This window comes from Acaromyces ingoldii (genome assembly GCF_003144295.1).
Source record: "Acaromyces ingoldii strain MCA 4198 unplaced genomic scaffold FA10scaffold_11, whole genome shotgun sequence".
NCBI classification, from domain to species: domain Eukaryota; kingdom Fungi; phylum Basidiomycota; class Exobasidiomycetes; order Exobasidiales; family Cryptobasidiaceae; genus Acaromyces; species Acaromyces ingoldii.
In genome coordinates, this window is record NW_020290257.1 from 142,003 (window position 1) to 164,459 (window position 22,457).

The 22,457-nt window shown below is 57.4% G+C and overlaps 8 protein-coding genes across 8 annotated transcripts; 4 read left to right on the top strand and 4 right to left on the bottom strand.

Moving 5' to 3' along the window:
- Nucleotides 1–2,310: 2,310 nt before the first annotated feature.
- Nucleotides 2,311–4,198, bottom strand: FA10DRAFT_270121 (MFS general substrate transporter). Its single transcript, XM_025523006.1, has one exon. The coding sequence runs from the start codon at nucleotides 3,905–3,907 to the stop codon at nucleotides 2,456–2,458; it is 1,452 nt and encodes a 483-aa protein (XP_025373765.1). The 5' UTR covers nucleotides 3,908–4,198; the 3' UTR covers nucleotides 2,311–2,455.
- A 174-nt stretch (nucleotides 4,199–4,372) lies between these two features.
- On the top strand, nucleotides 4,373–6,331 carry FA10DRAFT_246262 (amino acid transporter). Its single transcript, XM_025519402.1, has 3 exons — nucleotides 4,373–5,176; nucleotides 5,243–5,484; nucleotides 5,566–6,331. The coding sequence occupies exons 1-3, from the start codon at nucleotides 4,457–4,459 to the stop codon at nucleotides 6,242–6,244; spliced, it is 1,641 nt and encodes a 546-aa protein (XP_025373766.1). The 5' UTR covers nucleotides 4,373–4,456; the 3' UTR covers nucleotides 6,245–6,331.
- A 358-nt stretch (nucleotides 6,332–6,689) lies between these two features.
- On the bottom strand, nucleotides 6,690–9,084 carry FA10DRAFT_235517 (OPT superfamily oligopeptide transporter; the record flags this gene model as incomplete). Its single annotated transcript, XM_025519031.1, has 5 exons — nucleotides 6,690–6,839; nucleotides 6,904–7,035; nucleotides 7,102–7,220; nucleotides 7,273–7,338; nucleotides 7,395–9,084. 5 exons carry the CDS (start codon nucleotides 9,082–9,084, stop codon nucleotides 6,690–6,692), a joined length of 2,157 nt encoding a protein of 718 aa, XP_025373767.1.
- A 1,494-nt stretch (nucleotides 9,085–10,578) lies between these two features.
- FA10DRAFT_246265 (DUF298-domain-containing protein) lies at nucleotides 10,579–12,096 on the top strand. Its single transcript, XM_025519403.1, has 6 exons — nucleotides 10,579–10,688; nucleotides 10,777–11,026; nucleotides 11,101–11,448; nucleotides 11,514–11,689; nucleotides 11,764–11,818; nucleotides 11,887–12,096. The coding sequence occupies exons 1-6, from the start codon at nucleotides 10,686–10,688 to the stop codon at nucleotides 11,985–11,987; spliced, it is 933 nt and encodes a 310-aa protein (XP_025373768.1). The 5' UTR covers nucleotides 10,579–10,685; the 3' UTR covers nucleotides 11,988–12,096.
- FA10DRAFT_282206 (putative NOG1-nucleolar G-protein required for 60S ribosomal subunit biogenesis) lies at nucleotides 11,763–14,477 on the bottom strand. Its single transcript, XM_025523754.1, has 3 exons — nucleotides 14,157–14,477; nucleotides 13,937–14,092; nucleotides 11,763–13,871 (listed from the first exon to the last, which is right to left on the bottom strand). The coding sequence occupies exons 1-3, from the start codon at nucleotides 14,402–14,404 to the stop codon at nucleotides 12,122–12,124; spliced, it is 2,154 nt and encodes a 717-aa protein (XP_025373769.1). The 5' UTR covers nucleotides 14,405–14,477; the 3' UTR covers nucleotides 11,763–12,121.
- A 127-nt stretch (nucleotides 14,478–14,604) lies between these two features.
- Nucleotides 14,605–15,641, top strand: FA10DRAFT_270124 (putative NADH dehydrogenase 22K chain precursor). The gene is made up of 5 exons (XM_025523007.1): nucleotides 14,605–14,952; nucleotides 15,040–15,112; nucleotides 15,187–15,214; nucleotides 15,274–15,305; nucleotides 15,372–15,641. Exons 1-5 carry the CDS (start codon nucleotides 14,708–14,710, stop codon nucleotides 15,459–15,461), a joined length of 468 nt encoding a protein of 155 aa, XP_025373770.1. The 5' UTR covers nucleotides 14,605–14,707; the 3' UTR covers nucleotides 15,462–15,641.
- Nucleotides 15,642–15,744: 103 nt separating this feature from the next.
- Nucleotides 15,745–18,836, top strand: FA10DRAFT_270125 (putative SEC27-coatomer complex beta subunit). Its single transcript, XM_025523008.1, has 6 exons — nucleotides 15,745–16,208; nucleotides 16,280–16,865; nucleotides 16,933–17,342; nucleotides 17,409–17,575; nucleotides 17,647–17,963; nucleotides 18,040–18,836. Exons 1-6 carry the CDS (start codon nucleotides 15,807–15,809, stop codon nucleotides 18,780–18,782), a joined length of 2,625 nt encoding a protein of 874 aa, XP_025373771.1. The 5' UTR covers nucleotides 15,745–15,806; the 3' UTR covers nucleotides 18,783–18,836.
- A 592-nt stretch (nucleotides 18,837–19,428) lies between these two features.
- On the bottom strand, nucleotides 19,429–22,402 carry FA10DRAFT_214327 (ARM repeat-containing protein; the record flags this gene model as incomplete). Its single annotated transcript, XM_025518475.1, has 5 exons — nucleotides 19,429–20,879; nucleotides 20,953–21,760; nucleotides 21,823–21,916; nucleotides 21,983–22,243; nucleotides 22,326–22,402. Coding segments are annotated over 5 exons (2,691 nt in total), but the record flags the coding sequence as incomplete, so codon positions are not given.
- Nucleotides 22,403–22,457: the final 55 nt, after the last annotated feature.

Below are 22,457 nucleotides of genomic sequence, written 5' to 3' on the forward strand. Positions count from 1 at the left end.
TGAGAAAGACAATGCTTCGTCCAAAAGTCGCTTTCGTCTTTTTCGGCTTTCTGCTGGGTACGATCATGACCGCAGTGAGTCTTTCCATGCTGAGCCTTGTGTCTGATACTGAAGATCAGGCCACAGTCCAGTACTATCGTCCCTCGGGCTGGTCTCGGGGTCGCTAAATCGGTCGCTGTAAGTACATGTGACGTATGCCTTGGCGATCACGCTTCAGCCAAGCGATCTGACGTGCTGTGCCTGCAGCATGTAGTGACGCCTAATTATGGACTGCCAAGCCGTCTTGAGCACCGCTATTGGAACGGTTTGATCAAACGCAACGCAGATTGCGAGGTGGGTTATCCTTTTTTTTTTTTTTTTTTTTTGGTTGGAAAACAGGGGAATGGTAAGACTGACATTTGTGCATACGAGGTTAGAGTTACCCATGCGATGAAAGAAATCCTCAGTGCCCAGTGAGTGCTCTCCCCAGAGACCATTGAAAGTTTTCTTCGCTGACAAGGTGGTTCTTAAATGGTAGGATTATTGCAGCGACGGCTGTGTGGGTGGCACTTGCGCTTATACGGCGGACCCGCTTCCGGCCACGCATCAATCCAGGCGACAATCCGGGGAACAATTCACACATCCCACTCAGCAACAGGGGCAGGGGTATGTGTCCCTGCCCGACCCTTGATTCGAGACCTTACAGGCCGCTCCAAGACTCCTCCGTGGTGACGCCTTATCATTGCCTCGCACTTCCCGTCTTGTGAGCACCCTTATTCCCCATTCTTCTGCCTCCTCAGATTCAGATCACGCTTTCCGAAGTCCGCCCATCTCCCCGCTCCAATTTGCTTCCAACAGCGAATTCTCTCTCCCCACCACGATCCCAATTCACTCCCCCCAGCCGTCTTGCCGTCTTCAGCCTAATCCGTCACAGTACGGTGCAAACATGAAAACGAAAAAGAAAACCTCAACTGCGCTTGTATGTGAAGAATGTGATTCTCAAGAAAAAAAAAAAAAAAGTCCTTTTTGCCCCTTTGCAGGAGGTCGGTTGATGTCTTTATGTACAGCTATGGAAAATAAAGTAAGACCCTCGTCGCGTTTTTTTGCCCCGATGTCGTCAGCCAGCTTCGACAAAAAGCTGTGTAGCTACTCAGGATGATACTCTTTGTGTGGCAAAAGCACGGTTGAATCTCTTCTCCTACATCCAAACCACAATGCCCAAACACTGGAGCACTGCGCAAAAGGAGAGGGTCCTCTTTCTCTATGAAGAAGGAGTGCCTTCCAAAATTATTTCTGAGAGGCTTTCTCTCTCTCACAACACCGTCAAGACAATGCTAAAACGCTTCAGAGCCCGTGGTAGCACAGAGAACCACAAACCGACTGGCCGACCATCCAAGCTATCTGCTGACGAAAAAGAAAGACTGCACAATGAGGCATTGCAGAACAGGAGGGTGCCATTGCAGCAAACAATCAACAACAGCAACCTCGACATTACAAGACCCACTGCACGCCGTGTGTTGAGAGAATATGGAGTAGGAAAGCACAGAGAGACGCCCAAGCCTGATCTCAAGCCACATCATAAAGAAAGACGCCTTCAGTTTGCATTGGAACATCGAGATTGGTCAATCATTCAATGGGGCATGGTCATTTGGTCAGATGAAACAATTGTCCAACGAGAAAAGAAGGGCCGGGACTGGGTTTTCCGCACTGCTGCAGAGAAGTATCACGATGATTGCATCAAGAAGACAACAGCTGGTGGCTGCCTGGGTGTTTCGATGTGGGGCTGCTTCCAGGGAGCGAACAAAGGACCTCTGACAAGGACACCTGGCCCTCATCTCAATTCAAGAGGTTACACCTCCATGCTCGCTGAACACTTCCTTCCATGGTTCGACAATCTGCCAGGGCAGAGCTTGTTCCAGCAGGACAACAGCCCGGTGCATACATCAAAGCATTCACGGCGCTGGTTCAGGCAGCAAGGCATTGAACCCATCCTCTGGCCGCCATACTCTCCAGATCTGAATCCAATTGAAAATGCCTGGGCAATACTCAAGAAAAGGCTTCACGAGAAGCATCCACACATCCGAGAACTTGGAGGAGGACCTGATGCTGTCCGTGATGCACTTGTTCCCTTGATTGAAGAGGTTTGGAGCGAGATAGAGGAGGACTTCTTTGCCAACCTAGTACAGTCCATGCCTTCACAAATGGAGGCTGTTATTGCCAATGGAGGAGGTAACACTCGATACTGAGTTCACAGATCTTTTTATTGTTTACGAACGCTCCGTTGTACAAAGTTTCAGCTCATCAGATCCAGAATTGAGTGTGTGACGGCCTAAGAACTGTGGTGAGGAGCTCTTTCGTTGAGCTCGATTCTGACAAAAAACGCGACGAGGGTCTTACTTTATTTTCCATAGCTGTATATGAGAGTATGTGTGAGCAATACAGTGCGAGAAGCTGGCTATGGGGTGCAGGAAAGATTTCAAGTCGACGCGGCCATCCATTTTCGCCGGAGAAGCCAGGCAGCAATGGCGAGGCCGCAGGCGATGATCATGCCCGTGCCAACAAAAATGATGACGTCGCGGAAGCCGTGGGCGCCATAGAGGGCGAAATTGCCCAGCTCCCCCTCATCGTAAAGCGCGGCACCGACAAGGGGCCCACCGACAGCAGCGGTGCCGCGGACAAAGATGAGGGCAAGGTAGATTGTGCCGAGGTCCTGGCTGTTGAGCTTGGCCAAGTCGGTGCTGAGCGGGGTGAGGAAGGTGGTGAAGCCACCGCCGGCGAGGCCAAAGACGAGCACAAAGGCGACGAGGAGGGGCAGCGAGTGGGAGAAGCCGAGAAGTAAAAAAGCGGCTAGTGAACAGGTGAGGGTGGAGGCGCCCATGACAAAAGGGTAGCTCGTCATGTCGATGAGACGGCCGATGGAGAGGTAGCCGACGGTGGCCGAGGCATTGAAGGCCGAGAGAATACCCGTGGCCGTCGTAGCATTGAAGCCGAGCGAGGAAGTGTAGGTGGAGATATAGAGGGAGATGGTGCACCAGGCGCACGACTGGCAGAAGATGATGGCCTCGCCCACGCCAGCAAAGGGCGTCGACCACATGGCCTTGATGCCCTCGGGCAGCAGCCTGCGCACCACCGTCTGCCGGGGCCAGCTCGGAGCGGTGACAATGGGCAGACGGGGCTGCATGAGCATCGCGGCCAGCGAGGTGGCGATAAAAGAAACGAGGGCGACGATGCGCAGCGTCCAGGCAAAGCCCACGCCGTCGAGGAGCTTGCCCACGAGAAGCGGGAAAACGGTGCCACCAAGGCCGCTGCCCGAGTAGATGATGCCGCTGGCCGTGCCGCGCCGCTCGTCGAACCACTGGGGCAGCCAGAGGATGACGGGCGTAAAGGTGACGCCCGAGAGAATGCCGTAGAGAATGCCCTGGAAGACGAGGAGGGCGGCGACGTGGGCCTCGAGGAAGCTGGCGGCGAGCAGCGAGAGGGAGCTGAGTGCGATGGAGCCAAGTGCGACGCGCTTGATTAGGTGCGGGTATGTGCGAAAGAAGCCGCGCGTGAGCAGGGGCACAAAGTGCTGCCCGGCAATGACGAGGGTTCCGATGGCCGACGTTGCGGCGGGCGACGCCTTGCCGTACAGTGCCGAGCGCACATCGTGGTCATGGTAGTTCTGGTAGGCACCGTAGGCGTATGACTGGCCCCAGATCATAGTCTCAAAGACGAAGCTGGCAAACACAAACGTCCACGCCTTCCGGCCCCCATCAATGGGCGCTAAGTCCGAGACGAGTTGCTCCCGCGAGCCATCGATGGCCGCGACTGCGCCCTGACCATCCTCATCGCCTCCGCCGTGTCCCAGCGACGAAGCAGGGGTCGAAGCGCTCCGAGACGCTGGGTCCAGCCGCTCCAGGCGGATCTCCTCGGTCACTGTCGCGCTCATTCTCGAGAAAGGACCCCGCGATTTTGGAAATCCTGAACCTTCCTTCTTTCGAGCGGGAGTCACTTCGTCCACTAATGCACCGACGGAGGAAATTCCCCGGATCTGCCAAGCCACGTGGAGTGCAACCCAAGGTTGACGTGCGCAGGAGAAACAATGGTGTCAGTTGCCTGCCAAGCTGGCGAGTGGCGCAAGCGTCTTGGGCTCCCACCTTGAGCATGAAAGGAGAGGATGCTCGGCGCTCGTGCCTGGCGACAGAGACGGGTCCTCCGGCGAGAAGGCCGTCCTGCTGCTCAATTAACGATCGTTGAATCTGACAACGTACTGTACCTGAAGAGTCTCATCTCGCGAAGCCTGAGCGGAAATAGAAAAAGAAAAACTGGCGGTGAAAATAGCGCGATCGTGCGATGGCGTGCTCGTTTAAACTTTTTTTCCCTTTTTTTTTTTGCGCCTGTGTGTCTGGTTTGCCAGGGGGAAGATGGTGTATAAGTAGCTGCTTTCCTTCCTTCCTCCTTTCACTCTCATTGTCTAGTCTTTGGTGTGCGTTGTGCGATGGCGAGCACGAGGAGCAGCGGGGAGTACAAGAAGTCGGTTGCCGACGAGCACGTGCAGCAACTGCCCGTCGTCGAGAGCCAGGATGACCTCGTCGATGAGGTGCCTCAGGGCCGCCAGCTCGGTGTCATTTCGGCCACCTTCCTCATCGTGAACCGCATCGTGGGCACGGGCGTCTTCGCTACTTCCAGCACAATCTTGCAGCAGAGCGGCTCTGTCGGTATGAGCCTGATGTACTGGGTCATTGGAGCCGTGGTGGCCGGGTGCGGCTTCGCCGTATACGCCGAATTCGCGACGATGATGCCACGCAACGGCGGTGAGCTCAACTATCTGCAGCACGCCTACCGGAAGCCCAAGTTCCTCGTTTCTTCAATGTATGCTGCCCAGGCTCTTCTGCTGGGTCAAGCCGCGGGCAACGCATACACGGCTGGTCGCTACTTCCTCCGTGCGGGCAACACGACAAGCGAGTGGTCCGCCAGGGGTATTGGCGTCGCTGTCCTCGTCTCGACACTCATTCTCCACGGTTGCTTCCTCAAGTGGGGCCTCCGCCTCCAGAACGCGTTGGGCGTCTTCAAGCTCGTCATCCTCGTTCTTGTCTCCTTTTCTGGCTTCGCCGCCCTGGCCGGTCGCACCAAGATCCAGCCTCCACCGGACAACTTCACCAACGCGTTTGCAGGTACTCGAAACGACATTTTTGGGATCGCCTCCTGCATTTACAATGTGCGTCTCTTGCCTCAGACTTTCACTACCTGCCCCTTACTGACATGACTTGCACCATTGGCATAGGCCGGATGGAGCTACGTGGGCTATTCGAATGTCTTCTACGCCATGGGCGAAGTCAAGCGGCCCGTGCGCACTCTCAAGATCGCAGGCCCATTGGCCCTCATCATCATCACCATCCTCTACGTCCTGGCTCAGGTTGCCTACTTTGCCGCCGTACCACGACAGGATATTCTCGAGTCGGAGCAGGTCATTGCCAGCCTCTACTTCCAAAACATGTTTGGCAAGTCATCGGCTCGGGCTCTATCGTGAGTTGTGGTCACTTCACCTCCCCCCTTCTTTCCTATATTGCCGACTGCTGACCTCAACTCTTTGTTGCTGATACACAGCGTCTTCGTCGCCCTGTCGGCTGTCGCCAACGTCTTTTCCGTCGTGTTCTCCCAGGGCAGGCTCAACCAGGCTCTCGGCCGGGAGGACCTCATTCCCTTTGCCTCGTTCTTCGCCTCGAACCGTCCTTTCAAGGCACCCTTTGTGGGCATCGGCTGGCACATCATCGTCACCCTCGTCATCATGCTCGCGCCTCCCTCGGGCGATGCGTATTCGTTTGTGTTGAACCTTAGCTCTTACCCGCTCAACGTCGTCAACACCGCCGTAGGGTTGGCCCTGTCCTTGGCCTACCTGCCTCGCAGTCTCCGGCCGCAGTGGGCAAAGGAATGGAACCCGCCGTTCCGGGCGAGCTGGATTGTCGCCCTCTTTTTCACGCTTGTCTCGGCCTTTCTCGTCATTGTCCCTTGGATCCCGCCAGAGAGGCCCGAGGATGCCGTGTACGAGCACACGTGGTACGCCCTCGCGCCTGCCGTCTCCATTGGCATCTTCCTCCTCGGCGCCGCCTATTGGCTCGTCCGCTTCCAGGCCTTGCCGAGGCTGGGAGGGTACAAGCTTCAGGAAAAGAGCTCCTCTCTGACCGACGGTACACTCATCAGGGTGTTTGAGAAGGTCCCGAGAGACCTGCCCAAGCAGCGATCCCTGCACACCGAGCAAGGGGATGAAGAAGACGTGTCGATTTAGCGCCCCAATTTCTCGAACCTGTACTTCATCACGACTTTAACGCAAGGCCACGTCTATGTGACATCATTCAATCATCCATCTCTTCACAAGGTTCTCACATTCTGAAGTGTCCATAAGAAAGAAAGTGCTGGGACTCGGGAAGATGGTGAGAAAGAGGCGAACTTACAGTATTGAATGTGGCGCGAAAACCAGCTTAGCACCGTTTTCATTTACTTGCACCCACGCCAATGTCCTCCTTTGTCCTCCTTTGTCTACCGATGTCCTTTCGTTCTTCCCCTTCATCGCCCGTGACCGAGAAAGAAAAATCTGATTCGTTTCGCCAGCCTCAAATAGACATAAAATACCGAGACTCGCCCTCAGAAGTACACTAGACACAAATGCCGCCCTTACCAGCTGGAACCATATGAGACAGAAGGAAAGAGAGAAGAAGAAATGGAGAGGCCTTCTATAGACAGTGATCCGGATTGCCCGCAGGGTTGCCCCACCACGTTGGAAAACTGTGCTTCCTGCCGCTCGCACCAAAGACGGCAAACGAGAGGATGAAGATGAGTGTCTGGGAACCACCGTCCATTGCAGCTCCGACGAGGTAGTTGTACTTTTGGTGATGCAGCTCTGTGGTCAGCGAAGGTGCCACAAAGTACCCTTTACGTAACGCTCACCTTGTTGTACCAGCTCGGGCGGCGGCGACGGAGCCATACCTGAGTGATGACGCCGATTATGATGGAGCTCTGGATGAAGGAGGTATTGCCATAGTAGTATTGGCCCATGTATGCTGCAATTATAGGTGTTGCCTTTGCCGAGATCACGATCAGTCTCTGGACTTGATGGTACAGACAAAGACTATGGACACAACTCACAATGGGATACTTGGCTAAGTGGGGAAACGGCTTGAGGAGAAGCCAGTGAATAACGGGCAGAATCATTCCGATGATGATGCCAAGCGGTACGAGATAGTAGCGTCCCGAGAAGCCATAGACTGCTGAAGACTTAGCATAAGCTCACAGCAATTGTTCTTTCGTAACACTCACCTTGCTTTGCCAAGGCCCAAGTGACGGCAGCCGAATTGAGGCTGGAAACTTGTGCACCCGACCAGACTGCAGAGGTATTAGACGTGAGCGTAGTTTTGAAGAAAGGGCAGGTCTAAACCCACCGTGATCACCGATGGGGTCGAGGAGTATTTCGCGCTGGTTGGTGACGATGGACGTCATGACAAAGTAATTTATGCAAGCGCCCAACAGCGTGCCGTACAGCTGTGTGGCAAACATGGCCCGGTGGCTGATCTTGATGTACTGTCCTACCTTCAGGTACTGAGACAGGTCGACACAGAGAGCAATAACTTGATGCGACCATGCAGCAAAATAGAGATTTGCTAGTGGGCGGCCAGGATGTAAAGCACCTCCGAGCAACTTGCTTAGTTGGTTCGTGGCAACACCGGTTCCGAAGAGGGCATACAGCGTGCAGCTGATGGGCGCAATAATGCAGCCGAGCAGCAAGGCAACTAGAAAGCCCCAGACTGGTAGGGTCGTGGTGTCGTCCTTCGTCACAACGATGATGCCAGCCAAGATTCCGAGGAAGAACAGGAAGAGGTACCACCACCGAGGTACTTCCTTGTACTTCTGCATGGCCTCATAGTGTGGGTCTCGAAGCGTCCCGGCTCTGACGTGCTGGACGACACGGTACATGTCGTGGCTGTAGAAGATGGCGACATGCATGATGAGAGCGCCGATGGCCATATTTGCCGTGAAGAAGCCCCAGGCAGTCGTGGCTGTGATCCTGGGCAGACCGGTTTCTTTAAGCTTGTTCACGTCTAGGATGGGTACGCCCGTGCCAAATACTTTGACCGCCGAAAACTTCTTGCCGTCAGCTCCGAAGAGCGATGTCGACATGAAAGGCAGGTCGCGCGCTCCCCAAACGTTGGCGTAGTACAGGCAGGGCATTGCGATAGCCCACACCACGAGACCAATCCAAGAGTTTGCCTGCTGCTTGAGTGGAAGTGACATAGTACGCGATTGAATATACTGCCAGTCGAATGACAAGTTGAGAAGACCGATACCTTCATTTGAGCTCGCGCCGCCGAAGATGGTTGCGATGACCTTTCTCGACGGTTCTTCGGCGCCCTGCGTCGCGAGACAAACGATCGACACGCCATTCCACCACGGCATAATGTAGGCTGGGATCGTCTCGAAGAGGAGCATGCCGGTAAAGACCTTTGCGAAAGTCACGAGCCTCTGTACACGGTCGGCGACATCATCGAAATGTAAACGCTGGTAGAGGACGACCAGAGGCAGATTCTGCCAGTATACCATCGCCGAGGGGTAGACTGTGATTGGACGGAGCAGACCAGCGAGGCAGAAACCGATGGTGGCAATTGAAAAGGTGCCAAGAACTGCTGTCGTGGCGCTGACGGTGTGGTTGTAGTATAGCCTCTCGATGGCGTATATCTCGATTGCCGACTTGCCGTTGTAAGAGGAGGAAGCAGTCAGGGTTGCGATGACGTGCTCTTTTATGCCAAATGGCTGGCCAGAATTGACAAATCGCAAAATTGCCTGCACTTTGGGGTTCTTGAAGCGAGCAGGTTCAGGCGTACAGCGCGCCCAGGCGATACCGAAGAAATAGATGACAAGGAGGAGAAAAACGTTGGACACCTCTAGCCCGCCTTCGATAGGCTTGAACATGTAAAGCATGTTGATCACGCAGGCGAAAGCGGTGAAGGCTGTACCCAGAACCAGGGCTCGAAAAGTGATTGCAGGATCGGAGTCGTCACGGTCGGAAACAATGAAACGCGAGACGTCCATCCCCGTGCTGATAATGGGGTGGCCATTCGCGACTTCCGTCGACATGTCGCCAGCCAAAACATTGGCCTCTTGCTCATGTCTTTCTTCTTCAACAAGCTGCTCCTCAACTTTGTCCTCGTCTTTGTTCGTTTCGTCATTTGCCTCGGCCAACGGCTTGTGCTCCTTGGATATCTTAGAGAGGTGTATTACCTGGGAGAGGGCATCAGCCCTCTCGTTCGTCTCGTTGCTCATAGGGAAAGAGGGAAGAAAGGAGACAGAAGAAGGTCTAGGGGTATGTTAAGCCCAGGAGAGTCGGCCAATCAGTCAGCTTATATACAGCTGCCTCTGCAACCTCTCTTCTCTCGTTTTAAGTGCTGAGGCTGTCTTCTTGATTGTGAATGTCGTGCTTTGCAGCCCAGTATACCCAACCTGACGGAGTACCGTTCATCGGCTCTGAGAGGGCACGGCACCTGACTCGTTCTTTGGAGATGTTCAATTTTTTGTATTCAGAGCCCGTTTATCAGCAAGGCGAGACAGCAAGCTTTGACACTTGCGCTCACGTCACTGGACCTTATCTGCTAGAAAGGGAGCTCCGGAAACGAATCACTAGGTAAGATAGATCGCCGCTTTGAAAGCCAAAGCAGTTCAGCCAATGAGCTAGGCTCCTGTTGTCTCTCTGCTCTGCGAAAAACAGATTGACACAGCGCAGTGAGAGGCGCGGCGCGGCCCAGATGACCGCTCCTTTCGCCGCTTCCAGGTTCCAGGGAGCGGAGAAGGATTAACGGCATTGCAACCCCCACCCCGGCGATAACGGTAAACATAATTGTCTTGGTGATCTTGCTCCATTCCCTGTTGCTTATTTCTGCTCCCGCACTTATCTTTTCTATCTGGTCAGACCTGAGGACGCCACAAGAATGCCGGCAGCACGTTTGCTCATTTTTGACATCAGTGCCCACTATATCTAAAGGCCTCTCGGCCAGGCTTGCGAGCTTGTGTGGGGAATTCTTTCAATGTGAGTGCCCCAGCACACCGCCAGGATGCCGCGGTGAGAGAGGCCGGAGGCTGCGTCCGAGTAAAGCTAACGCTACAACTACGTCAAACAATTTTTGCGCAATCTCCCATGTAGTCACTTACAAAGCTGGTCACCGCCACCCTCACTCTCGTCACAACCGAGGGCTACGGCATCTTCGCCGTAGCTAAGCCATTCCGGGGTCAGCTCAGCAATCGTCGGTCTTGTTCTTCCTGGAAGCATCACTGCACAATAGAGGCAGCATGTGATTTTGGTTGACATCCTACATTCTCAGGGTGTTGCAATAACGAAAAGCGCCCTCTCGCAGTATTGACATCAGCGCATGCCTTCCAATACCGTTGCAATACCGTGAAGCAGCGAATTTCGTAGAGGGGAACAATGCCAATGAAGAGGTTGTGAGCGAGCAACGAAAAAACACGTGACTTTATAGCGCCTTCCCAACTCCAACACTCTCGCTCCACTCACCGAGTCCAACGTCTCTCTTCAGTCCGTCCAATTTGACCATCGCAGTCCTGAGGCCCCTGCCACCACGTTGTCGTCGACTGTCTTGCAGCTGATCCTTGCGGCACTCGTTGCCGGTCTCATTTCCCTCCTTTTCCTCTCACCCCGCCGAAATTCGAGCGCGCCTCGCAGCAACATGGTAAGTTCACATGCTCCCCCAACCTCCGTCCTTTCCCTTTCGTCTGGTCAGAGTCTTCGCAGAAGCTGACCAATTCGCCGTGCCTAAGTCCTCTTCCACGGCAAAATCGCGCGAGGCGCTCGTCCGCCAGCTGCGCAGCGTCACAAACGCGACGCAGGCCGACGCCCAGCGGCTCCTCAAGACCCACAGCTACAAGCTCGACCGGGCTGTCGATGCCTTTTTCACCGATGAGACGGCCATGACGAACGCGGCCAAGGCGGCGGGCGGGGGTGGGGCCGACAAGAAGCAAGAAAAGGAGAGTCGGGAGAAGCTAGGGAGGATGTTTGATGAATTCAAGGGTGAGCAGCTGAGCGCGTGCCGTGCTGTCTTTTCTCCCTTTGTCTCCTGTAGCTCACTTTGACGAGGATTACAGACGACGATGGGACAGACATCACAATCGAGGGGGCCATGGAGATGTGCGAGGCGCTCTCGATCAGCCCCGAAGACGTCGTCATGCTGCCGCTCTCCTTCTACCTCAAGTCGCCTTCATTGGGCACCTTTCGGCGCGACGACTACATCGCTGGCTGGCGCACCATTGCAGACGGCCAGCCGTGCGAGGACGCCGAGGCACAGAAGCGGCTTCTTCCACGGTTACGCCAGGAGCTCGAGCAGGACGCACCGGTTCGCGGCGAGCGGGCGAGCGAGGCAAAGGGGGGTCTCTTTGCGCGGACGTACGAGTTCACCTACACTTTTGCACGACCAGAGGGGCAAAAGAGTCTTCGTGAGTGGGCCATGAATGTGTCGCTCTCTCAGACACCTGGCGACTAACTATTCCCGGGCATGAAGCTCTCGAGTCTGCCGTTGCATTCTGGGACCTTGTCCTGCCACACAGTCCCACTTTCCAGGGCAACGGGACGCCGGACCGCAAAGGCACATTCACACCGCGCCAGCTCCGGCTCTGGAAGAAGTTTCTCGCGGAAAAGGGCGGCAACCGGGCTATCAGCAAGGACACATGGACCCTGGTGCGTGCTGTGCCATCCTCTCCTACCTTGTTCATGAATGGTGAGAAGCTGACGCGAGGAGGTATGCTCTGCAGTTTCTCGACTTTACAAAGGAGATCGATGAGGAGTTCAAGACACACGATTTTGATGGTGAGCATGCAGTTTCAAGGAAGCCAAGCTATCTGGGGAGGACTAAGCTGATGAGGAAAGAACAACAGCGGCCTGGCCGAGTCAGATTGACGACTTTGTCGAGTGGGCAAAGGAGCAGCCGGCGAGTGCGGGCCAGGAAGAGGAGGACGCCATGGACGAGAGTCAATGAGTGCGAGCGCCGTCGCACGCCATCTTTCTCTCTCTGCTGTACGTCGCCATTGTGGTAGTAGAGACATGCATTGTAGAGTGGAAGATATACAGAAACACGAGGCAGAAAGAGAGAGTGTGTGTGCTGGAGGAAGACTACCGGCTCCGCGTGGTGCCCTTGCCGCGCTTTCCGGAAAAGAGCCACTTTGGCTTCGTCTCCTTGATGGCACGGTCCGACTCGCCGGCCTTTGCGTGCCAGTTGCGCTGGCGAATGCCCAGGTCCTTGAGCTCGCGTGCCTTGGATGCCTGTGCATCGTTCTTGAGGCCCGCGAGCTGCCGGTTGCTCGCGGGGATGCGCACGGGGCCTGCGCGCGATGTGGGCCTGCCTCCGGACTTTTTTCGGTTCGACAGGTTCGACGATGCGCGGCGCGCCGTCGCCAGACGACTCCCCGTGTCGGACCGCCTCGCCTTGCGAGCCCGCGTCGAAGGGCCGTCGCCATCCTCGCCGTCCACGTCCATGCCCTCGTTGTCACCGTCGTCCTCCTCCCATGCATCCTCGTCCTCCGCTCCGTCCATCATCTCCTCATCGTCGTCGCTATCAGCCGCAGCACCGCTGCGCTTTCGCTTGCCACCGGCAACGCTGAGACCCTTTGCCTTTGCCAGTAGCTCTGCGCGTGCGGTGATGCTGCTGGGGTCGATGCCGAGGCTCCTGAGCTTCTCGCTCATTTCGCTAAATGTCCGCGTCTGCAGCTTCCGCGGCACACGCGCACGCGCCTTGAGCTTCTTGCGGTCCTGCGAGAAGCCCTTTGCCTCCTCGCGCCGTCGTCGGATCGCCTCAGCAGCCTCGCGGACATCGCGTGCCTCATCATCCTCGATCTCCTCCTCGCTCTCGTCGTAGAAACCGTCATTTTCCAGCTTCTCCTCCTCGGCCTCGAGTGCCTCGAGCTTGTCGAGAATGTCCGGGTCGATGAAGTCGGCCACGTTCTTGCCGTTGCGGATCTCGGGGATCGTGTCGTACTTCCACGAGTCGTCCTCGAGCATGTACCGCTTCTTCATGTCGAGGTTGTACACGCCAGCACCGCCGTGTGCCTCCTCGTCGTCGCGTTCGATCTGCCTCCGTTCCGGGTCGTCCTTTTCGAACTTTCTACGAGAGCCATTGGCGACCGCTTCGGGGATGAAGGGCTTGCGTTCCACCTCGTCGCGCCGCTTGGGCTGCGAGACGTGGATGCGGTTGAGAATCGTATTGACCTTGCCGCCTTTTTGCTTGGCGTCGAGACGCATGGCCAGCAGCGCCTCGCATGCGGCATTGCGCGCCTCCATGATGCCCTCTTCCGTGAATGTCGAGATCTCCGCCAGCTGCACCTTGCCGTCGGACTCGTCGACGAGGCCGCGGACGAGGGCGGCACGTTCGGCGTCGAGGGTATCGAGGCGCTGGACATCAATCTTGTTGATGATGAGCATCGTCGGCTTGTTGGAAAAGAGGGGCTTGATGCTGTTGAAGAGCTGGACCTGAGCCTCGATCGAGTAGCCACACTGCTCGCTGAGGTCCATAAAGTACAGCACGGCGCTGCGAAGGTGGGCAAGGGCGGTGATGCTCTGCATTTCGATGGTGTTCATCTCCTCGAGCGGGTGGTCGAGGATGCCCGGCGTGTCGATGACCTGCCAGCGCAGGTACTTGTAGTCCATGTGGCCGACAAAGAGCGACTTGGTCGTGAATGCGTACGGCTGCACGTCGACATCGGCCCGGGTGACCTTGTTGATGAACGACGACTTGCCCACGTTTGGGTAGCCGCAGATGAGCAGCGTCCGCGTCGACGGGTCGATGGACGGCAGACGGGAAATGTGCTGGCGGACCTGCTCCAGGTATGCCAATGGGTCCTTTTGTCGCTTCATGATCGTCGCCATGCTGAGACGAGCATCATCTTGTGGGTCAGCCACTGAGACCCGCATACAGACGTATATGACACTCACCGACCAAGCGCAGACCGCTTGAGCTGCTTGCAGCGGTAGAGCGAGTCGCCAAACTTGATGAGACGCACGTAGTCCTTAGCCACCGAGTCGATGAGATGCCGCGCCGTGTTGAGCTGGCCAAGCGCCAGCTTGTAGTGATTCTTGTCATAGAGGACGCTGGAAAGTGTTTCTGTCAGCCTACAGAGATACTTGCACAAATCTTCTGGCTCAAAACACCCACTTCATCAGCGACGAGGTGAAGGGGTGCAGGTTGTCGAGGATGGGAAAGTCCGAGAGGATGGCATCGAGCTTCTCGGTGAAGGCGTCCTTTGTGAACATGACCTTGCGCGAGTAGAACGACCGAATTCTCGTGATCTTCCATCCCGGGTGCACCACCGTCGGCGTCTTTCGCTGCGTCTTGGACAGCACAATGTCGAGAAAGTCGCTGGCCGATGGCACCGGCGCCATGCTAGACTTGAACGTCGCCATGGCTGCTGTTGCTGCTGCTAGTGGTGGTGCTCTCCTGACCAACCGACTCTTCTTTCTGGCTAGAGACCTTCCCTTCGCAACTTTTAACAAAGCTTTTGAAATTTTAAAAATTTTGGTCGGGCGGGCTTTTGCACGTGCGCGGAGGAGCTGGGTCGCATCCGTCTGCTCGCGTGGCTTTACGGCCCTAACCAATTGGGCCAAGACGATTGGCGGTCGACCGGTCGCGCTCACATCTTCCTGGTCGTTGCCGTCGCCGATTGCGCCTCCTCAGCACACCAGGAAAGCACCGCTCCCTCCGTCAAGATGGCCACACACAGAGATGCGCGGTTCCCCTCGACGCCCTACATCGAGCCCTCGCTGGCGCCGTCGGGCCAGCCGCACGTCGACGAGGTGGGGACCACGAGCGCGCCTCTCAAGTCGGCCGCCTTCTTCCTCGGCGAGCACTGCAAGTCGTACAACGAGGACTTTATGCTCTGCAAGAACGAGAGCAGGGATCCGGAACACTGTCTTAAGGAGGGGAGGCGCGTCACACGGTGTGCTCAAGATTTGTGAGTGATCCCTCTTGGCCGCTTCTCTTAGCCTTTACGTCGATAGGGGGGTTCGCGAAGCTTACAACTTGCCATTACACAAACCAGGATCAAGAAGCTTAGCGAAAACTGTGGAAAGGAATGGGAGGATCATTGGCAATGCTTGGAACGACACAACCAGGTGAGTGACGCGGGTACAGGTCAATCTTCCTAATCTGACCTCTGTTTTCTTTCTCTCTTTCTCCCTGCGACCAGGAATTCTACTTGTGCCGGAAGCCAGAGAGTGAGTATGATCATCGGAAGCAGACGTGGACGAACGCTCTAACGCTCGGCAATTCCCAGAAACACTCAACCAATGTGTGTTCGACAAGCTCGTGAGTCTGTCCCTTTCTTTCTGCTCTGGAGCTGGACGTTGACATATGTTGTGTGAATTCCAATAGAAATTGGCAAAGAAGATCCCGGGGTCACCAGAGGGACAGGCGCCCATCCACGAGAAGAAGAACCCGATCTACACGGGAGTGCAGCGTTAAGGAGAACGCTGTAGGGGAGGAAGGGATAGATTGGAAGGAGTCGGGTGTGGGCCAACGCCAAGTAGTATACAGCTGCATCAATCGTGCAATCTTGGAAGTTCCATCCTCGCTTCCTCCTACCTCCCTCTCTGCGTGTGCGATTCGCAATGTGATAATGCAGCAATGTAAAGTCTATAGGCATTGTCCGTCAGCATGGCGTGTAGAGATGGTGGTCGTTTGTAGAAGAGTCGCGTCACGTGCGCGCCAGCTAGTCGACTTTGAAGTCAAGCGTCGACTTCTCAACGACGTGCATCGGCCACCAGAAGAAGCTCTCCAGACGTCGACAGCCCAGCGTCAGCCAGAACGATGCTGCTCGACATCAATCGCAAGCTCTTTGCCCGGTCCGACCGGGTCAAGAGCGTCGACTTCCACCCGACGGAGCCATGGCTGCTCGCCGGCCTGTACTCGGGCAGCGTCAACATCTGGAACTATGAGACTGGGGCGCTCGTCAAGACGTTCGAGGTCACCGAGGTGCCCGTCCGCTGCGTCAAGTTCATCGCGCGCAAGAACTGGTTCGTTGCCGGCAGCGATGACTTCCAGCTGCGGTGCTTCAACTACAATACCCACGAAAAGGTGACGACTTTTGAGGCACATCCCGACTACATTCGTTGCCTCGCCGTCCACCCCACGGGCAGCTACGTCCTGACGGGCAGTGATGACATGACGATCAAGATGTGGGACTGGGACAAGAACTGGCGGCACGTTCAGGTGAGCAGTCTCATCTTTATCCTTCTGACATAGGAAAAGCTTTGAGATGGCTAATGCATGATCTGTGACAGACATTCGAGGGACACACGCACTACATCATGAATCTCTCGTTCAACCCCAAGGACTCCAACTCGTTTGCCTCTGCCTGCCTGGACAGGACTGTCAAAGTGTGGACGCTGGGCTCGAGCATGGCCAACTTTACGCTCGAGGCCCACGACAAGGGTGTCAACTACGTCGAGTACTACCACGGCGGAGAGAAGCCATACCTGGTCACGACGGGCGACGATCGGACAATCAAGATCTGGGACTACATCTCCAAGTCTTGCATTCAGACGCTCGAGGGACACACGTCCAATGTCTCGTTTGCCTGCTTCCACCCGGCACTGCCCCTCATCATCTCGGGCAGCGAAGACGGGACAGTGAAGCTGTGGCACAGCAACACCTACCGCCTCGAATCGACGCTCGACTACGGCCTCGAGAGGGCGTGGTGTGTGGCCTACCGAAAGACGGGCAATGATGTGGCTCTGGGATATGACGAAGGTGCCGTTGTCGTCAAGCTGGGCAAGGAGGAGCCCAGCGTCAGCATGGACGGCAGCGGAAAAGTCGTTTGGGCAAAGGGCGCAGAGGTGCTGAGCGCAAACTTGGGCGCCAATGACAGTGGGTATCTTTGTCGACGGATGACTCTAGGTGGAGAAGAATGCTAACCCTTGAGCATGACCACCAGACGAGAGCCTTGTAGACGGCCAGAGGATTGCGGCAGGCACTCGAGAGATGGGCAGCACGGAGGTGTATGCGCAGCTGCTGCAGCACTCACCCAACGGCCGCTTCGTCACCGTCTGTGGCGACGGCGAGTACATCATCTACACGGCCCTGGCATGGCGGAACAAGGCTTTCGGCGCCGGTCTCGGCTTTGCATGGGCCAGTGACAGCAACACATACGCTGTGCGCGAGGCTGGGTCCGTCGTCAAGGTTTTCAGGAACTTCAGAGAGCGATCCGGTCTCGTCACGATTCCCTACGCCGTAGAGGACATCAAGGGTGGTGCCCTCCTCGGCGTCATTGGCACCGGCTTTGTCTGCTTCTACGACTGGGAGACTGGCGCGCTGATCCGGAGGATAGACGTCGAGGCAAAGAATGTAGGTCATTGGCTGCTGTCCCCTTCTATTGCTTCATCTCGACACTAATCTTTCCTATTCAAACAGATCTACTGGTCTACAACGGGCGAGCTGGTGGCGATTGCAGGCGAAGAGTCGTTCTATGTTCTCCGCTTCGACCGACAGGCATATCAAGACTATCTCGACTCGGGCGCACCGGTCGAGGATGACGGCGTGGAGGATTCTTTTGATGTCGTCACAGAGATTGCCGAGGTGTGAGTGTCGATGGCTTCTCCTCGTGGAAGGTACGCAGGTCCTTTGTGCTGACACTCCTCATACATTCCAGCGTCCGGACTGCAAAGTGGACGGGCGAGTGCCTCATCTACACCAATGCCCAGAACAGAATCCAGTACCTGGTGGGCGAGCAGACGCACACAATCAACCACACGGACAACGAGTTGTACCTGCTGGGCTACCTGCCCTCGCACGGCCGCGTCTACCTCGTCGACAAGGATGTGTCCATCTACAGCTTTGCTCTCTCGCTCGCGGTTGTCGAGTACCAGACTGCGATTCTGAGAAAGGACTATGCCGGCGCAGAGGAGCTCCTCCACACCATTCCCGCCGAGCAGCGCAACAGGGTGGCCCGCTTCCTCGAGTCTCAGGGTGAGTAGCCGGAGCTGCTCGATGGAACTGTCAGGATCATTCAGCTGACTCTGGATGACTTTTTCCTCTCTTGCAGACCTCCGAAAGATGGCGCTTGAGGTATCGACAGACCCGGATCACAAGTTTGACCTCGCTGTGTCGCTGGACGACTTTGACACGGCTCTCTCGATTGCCCAGACGGGCCCCGAGGCCGGCAGCGAACCGCGCTGGCGGACGATTGGCGACAAGGCGCTGGGCCAGTGGAACTTGACGCTGGCGCGCGAGTGCTTTGAAAAGGCAAACGACCTCTCTGCGCTGCTCCTGCTAGCCACCTCGACGGGCAACCGCGACGTGCTGGAGCACGTGGCGACGCAGGCGGCGGCAAAGGGCCAGACGAATGTCGCCTTTGCGGCCCGGTTGCAGCTCGGCGATGCCAAGGGCTGCGTGAAGCTGCTCGAGGAGGCAGGGAGGATCCCAGAGGCGGCGCTGTTTGCGCGGACATATGCGCCGAGCGCCGCCAGCGACGTCGTCAAGGGCTGGAAGGTGGAGCTGCAAGAGACGAAGCGGAGCAAGCAACGCGCGATTGCAGACAGCCTCGCGGACCCGGCCACCGACGGTGGCGCATTCGAGGAAGGGTGGGACGCGGCGCTGAAGCGAGAAGAGGAACTGACGGCCATGGGGCTCGGCAAGCGCGGCAAGATTGCAGAGAGCGACGCGCCCGTCGTCGTGACGGACTCGGCGCCGCCCAAGAGCACCACCAGCGTGCTCGAGGCAGCGGGTCAGCGGGCAGCAGAAGATGCAAACGAGCCGCTCGCGACTGTTGCGAATGGGTCAGCTTAGATCTCTTTCTGTTCTCATTCCCTTTTTGTGTGTTTAAAAACAAATGGCATCTTCTTCTATTGATTAGAGAGAGAATGGGTGTGTGTCTTTTGAGAGAGAGATTGGAGAGTGTCCATCACTGCCTCCTCGCAGCGTTTGGCGTCGCGCCGCTCAGCGTCCGCTGGATCCCAGGCGGCTGCGGTCTTCGACTGTCGACGGGCGACGTGGGCCTGCTCGTCGCCGTCGACGTCGAGCCAGGCGTGGCCGTCGTCGTCGCAGCGGGCGAGGCGCCGCTGCCCACCGACGGGAGCCCAAAGAACGACGACGCCGGCTGCGCAGCCTGGGCCTCTGGCCTGCTCCGCGCGGGGTTCAGCGGACTCTGAAGACTCGCGCGGCCCGTCTGTGCTTGCCCCTGCCCTTGTACTTGTCCCTGCTGGCCCTGTGCACCATTGAGCTTCTTCCGTGCGGCACCTCCACTTGCCGTGTTCGATCCATTGACCAAGCTCGCCGACGGAGCCCTGGACCTCAATGCAGTCGACGAAGAAGCAGCCGCCGACGAGGCCGGAAGACCCTGTATCCGCCCGCCTGCATTTACGCCCTGCCGATAGTTTCCGCCACCAGCGGCTCCTCCGCCGCCGACCGCCGCCGACGTCGTTGCTGAAGAGGGAGACGATGCAGAATGGGCGACGCGCCGGCTTCGCTCGTGTCGTGCCTGCACGGCTCGGAAGTGGGTGAGCAGCTCGGCCCACTTGATGTCGTCCTTGCCCGAGCCGACGCGGCTCTTGGACGCGGCAGTGGCGGCCGCAGAGGATGCCGACGACGACGACGAGACAGAGGCCGACGTGGCGCGCGGCACGACGTTGAGGTAGCCGAGCCCATTGACGGCATTGAGGCGGTTGCGCAGCGTCGCAAAGGCCGACGACTGCGGCAGGAGCATCAGGATGCCGTACAGGCACTTGAACAGAAACGGGTGGCGATCCGGCTCGAGGAGCTGGAGCCGCAGGGCGGTAAAGATGGGAGACTCGAGGAGCTGCACGAGCTTGTCGATCTGGATCAGCAGGCCCACCGTCATTTCGAGCTCGGCAAAGATGGGCAGCAGGTTGGCGGCGTGCTCGTAGGCCTGCGCCAAGAGACACAGGCTGAATGTCGCCACGGCATTATGGCACCAGCTCCTGTAGAGGCTGTTGAAGAGCTGCGAGCCGTCCTTTGAGTCGAGATTCTTGAGCCGCTTGCGGAAGTCGCTCAGCTCTGGCGAGGTGATGAGGATCATCGACAGGTTCGTCACCATGATGGACGCAAACTCGAGATCCTCGTCGCGCTCCAGGATCTCTGCCAGGGTGCGAAAGACGCGCTCCGTGTGCAGCGAGGTGCAGAGCTGCCGGATGATGAGGCTTCCCCGTGCCTCGAGGAGCCGGCGGTCGGTGCTGAACAAGCTCACGAGGTTGGCCAGGTACGAGTTGTACGCCTCGTCTGAGGCGCCCGACATCTGGGCCAGCAGGCGCAGGTCGCACTTGATGACTTCCTCTGACGGGTCCGAGAGCGTCTTGAGGAGCGCAGGAAAGGTACCGTCGTCGATGGACAGGATCCTGCGGGGCGCCTTTTGGTGGAGCATGAGGAGCCACTCCAGCGCAGTGACGCGCGTCTCCTCGTGCTCGTCGATGAGCTGCAGCGTCAGGACATTGACCGTCGTCTGCAAGTCAAAGGGATCATTGGGCGCCACCTCGCCTCCTAGCCCAGCTCCTGCCTCTCCCGTGCCATCGATGGAGATGCCCAGGGCGCCGGTGATTGGCTCCACGTCGTCCGCGTTGGAGGATGACCGAACGCGTGGCGAGGCGACACCCTGGCTCAGTGGCGCTCGCTCCTTTTGTTTCGCCAACGGGATCGGCTCGGCCTCTGGCTGCGACGAGAGCGACGCCGAGGTGGCCCACGAGAGAGACTGCACGACTTGGTACAGATTCGCATTCGTCACATTGGCAGCCGTCTGGATCGCCGGGCTGTGGTGGGCCAGGCTGGGCAGGATGGCGGGAATCAGCCTGGGAACAAAGGGCACCACGACGTCCTTGATGACGACGAGGAGCTCTGCGATCCACTGCAGCGTCGTTGCCTGGATCTCTTCGTCTGTGTGAGGGGGACAGCCAGGGTTGGTGCGTGAGTCAGGTAGCCACAGAAGGCTCTAAAGGGACGTACGAACCTGGGTATGTGATGTGGTTGATGAGGATCTCCATGATGGCGGCATAGTCGATGCGCACCTCTGGCGCGGGCATCCAGTCCTCGTCGCCCTCCTCTAGCGCCTCGTCCTTTTCCTCGTGCTCCTCTGCGCCTTCCTTGGGCCCTTCTTCTCCATCTGCTTCCCTCTTCTCTTCTTCAGCACCCTCGTCCACCGCTGCGACCCGCTCCTGGCTCTGCGCCTGCTTCTCTTTCTCCTTCTGTGCCCGTCTCGCCTCCGCCTCGCCTCGTATCCGCGCCACCTCTGCTGCCTCGCGGATCTCTCGAAGAAAGTCGGCCAGGACATTGGCCGTGGCGACGCGCACGTCGGTGTTGGGGTCGCTGAGGTACTTGAGCAGGCCGTCGAGGAAGCTGGGCAGGAAGCTGACGAGCTCCAGATCGGGAACCGAGTCGAGGACAGTGACCCAGCTCACGAGGTAGTTGCGCGTAAAGGGCGAGAGAACGTACATGCGCTCGGCGAGCAGGGGCACGAATCGCGCGAGGGAAAAGACTTTATCTCCGCCGCCGTCGCCAGCACCGTCTTCGTCGATCTCGTGCCTGCCGTCTCGCACCGCGTCGTGGCGATGTGAGTGGTGGTGCGCCTTTTCCCGTGCCACGTCGAGCTCGGCAGCGCCGCCGAGGTTGCCCTCGGACGAGTCCTGGCGAGCGCGGATCAGGGCCGTGTCCTGGTACTGCGACACGTAGTGGGGTGCTGCCTCGCACACAATGTCCTTGAGCAGCCGGTCCAGCAGCTCTGCGCCGTTCTTGACCGACAGCTCCGAGTCGGCAGCGAGCTGTTTTGCGACTAGGAAGTCAGTCGCTGTGGACGCTCACTTAGTGTAAAGGAGAGACTCACCCGGGAAAGAGCGTCGAAGGTCTCGTTGAAGTACATGAGAATCTCGCCCTTGCAGACCTTTGCGATGTTGTAGAAGCTCTCGCAGGCAAAGTAGCTGTGGGCAGTGTGCCTTGGTCAGCCAGGGGCATGCCACTTGCGGAAGGCGGAGGGCTGCACATACCGTATCTTGCTGTCAGGATCTGCAAAGCACACGAGAATGGGCGGGACAATGGTCTGAAGATATGGGGCGATTTCGATGCCGAGGGCAATGGCCACGCCCGCCAGGCCGATGAGAGCGCCGTTGCGCGCATTGACGCTCTGCGGGCTGTTGGACGAGGAAGACGACGACGAGGGCAGGTTGCTGTTGAGCAGCGAGGTGAGCTGCTCCACAAAGACGTTGATGCGCGCTCGGTCGTTCTTGGCCAGTGCCTCCCGGACCTGCCTGTTGACACGCTCGCACACACGCAAGTCAGCTAAAGCTAAGAGGAGGAAGGAGAGGGAGACGAGGCGCGGAAACGACGCACCTTTCGAGGTCGAGGGTGGCCGCCTTGCGCTTGTCGTACACCCTGTCCAAGAGGGCCTTTTGCAGCGCGGCGTCTATGCTCGGCAGCGCATCAGTCTCCTTGTGACGTCACATGCTTTCGGCCAGCCCACTC

Excerpts from the sequence above, each read along its gene's own strand:
- FA10DRAFT_270121 (XM_025523006.1), bottom strand. The coding sequence starts at position 3,907 with ATGAGCGCGACAGTGACCGAGGAGATCCGCCTGGAGCGGCTGGACCCA.
- FA10DRAFT_246262 (XM_025519402.1), top strand. The coding sequence starts at position 4,457 with ATGGCGAGCACGAGGAGCAGCGGGGAGTACAAGAAGTCGGTTGCCGAC. Across the intron at positions 5,177-5,242 it reads TCGCCTCCTGCATTTACAAT|GCCGGATGGAGCTACGTGGG; the intron begins GTGCGTCTCTTG and ends CCATTGGCATAG. Across the intron at positions 5,485-5,565 it reads TCATCGGCTCGGGCTCTATC|CGTCTTCGTCGCCCTGTCGG; the intron begins GTGAGTTGTGGT and ends GCTGATACACAG.
- FA10DRAFT_246265 (XM_025519403.1), top strand. Across the intron at positions 11,449-11,513 it reads AGAGGGGCAAAAGAGTCTTC|CTCTCGAGTCTGCCGTTGCA; the intron begins GTGAGTGGGCCA and ends CCGGGCATGAAG. Across the intron at positions 11,819-11,886 it reads CAAGACACACGATTTTGATG|CGGCCTGGCCGAGTCAGATT; the intron begins GTGAGCATGCAG and ends AAAGAACAACAG.
- FA10DRAFT_282206 (XM_025523754.1), bottom strand. The coding sequence starts at position 14,404 with ATGGCGACGTTCAAGTCTAGCATGGCGCCGGTGCCATCGGCCAGCGAC. Across the intron at positions 14,093-14,156 it reads TTCACCTCGTCGCTGATGAA|CGTCCTCTATGACAAGAATC; the intron begins GTGGGTGTTTTG and ends AACACTTTCCAG. Across the intron at positions 13,872-13,936 it reads AAGCGGTCTGCGCTTGGTCG|CATGGCGACGATCATGAAGC; the intron begins GTGAGTGTCATA and ends TGCTCGTCTCAG.
- FA10DRAFT_270124 (XM_025523007.1), top strand. The coding sequence starts at position 14,708 with ATGGCCACACACAGAGATGCGCGGTTCCCCTCGACGCCCTACATCGAG. Across the intron at positions 14,953-15,039 it reads ACACGGTGTGCTCAAGATTT|GATCAAGAAGCTTAGCGAAA; the intron begins GTGAGTGATCCC and ends TACACAAACCAG. Across the intron at positions 15,215-15,273 it reads CTTGTGCCGGAAGCCAGAGA|AAACACTCAACCAATGTGTG; the intron begins GTGAGTATGATC and ends GGCAATTCCCAG.
- FA10DRAFT_270125 (XM_025523008.1), top strand. The coding sequence starts at position 15,807 with ATGCTGCTCGACATCAATCGCAAGCTCTTTGCCCGGTCCGACCGGGTC. Across the intron at positions 17,343-17,408 it reads TAGACGTCGAGGCAAAGAAT|ATCTACTGGTCTACAACGGG; the intron begins GTAGGTCATTGG and ends CTATTCAAACAG. Across the intron at positions 17,964-18,039 it reads CCGCTTCCTCGAGTCTCAGG|ACCTCCGAAAGATGGCGCTT; the intron begins GTGAGTAGCCGG and ends CCTCTCTTGCAG.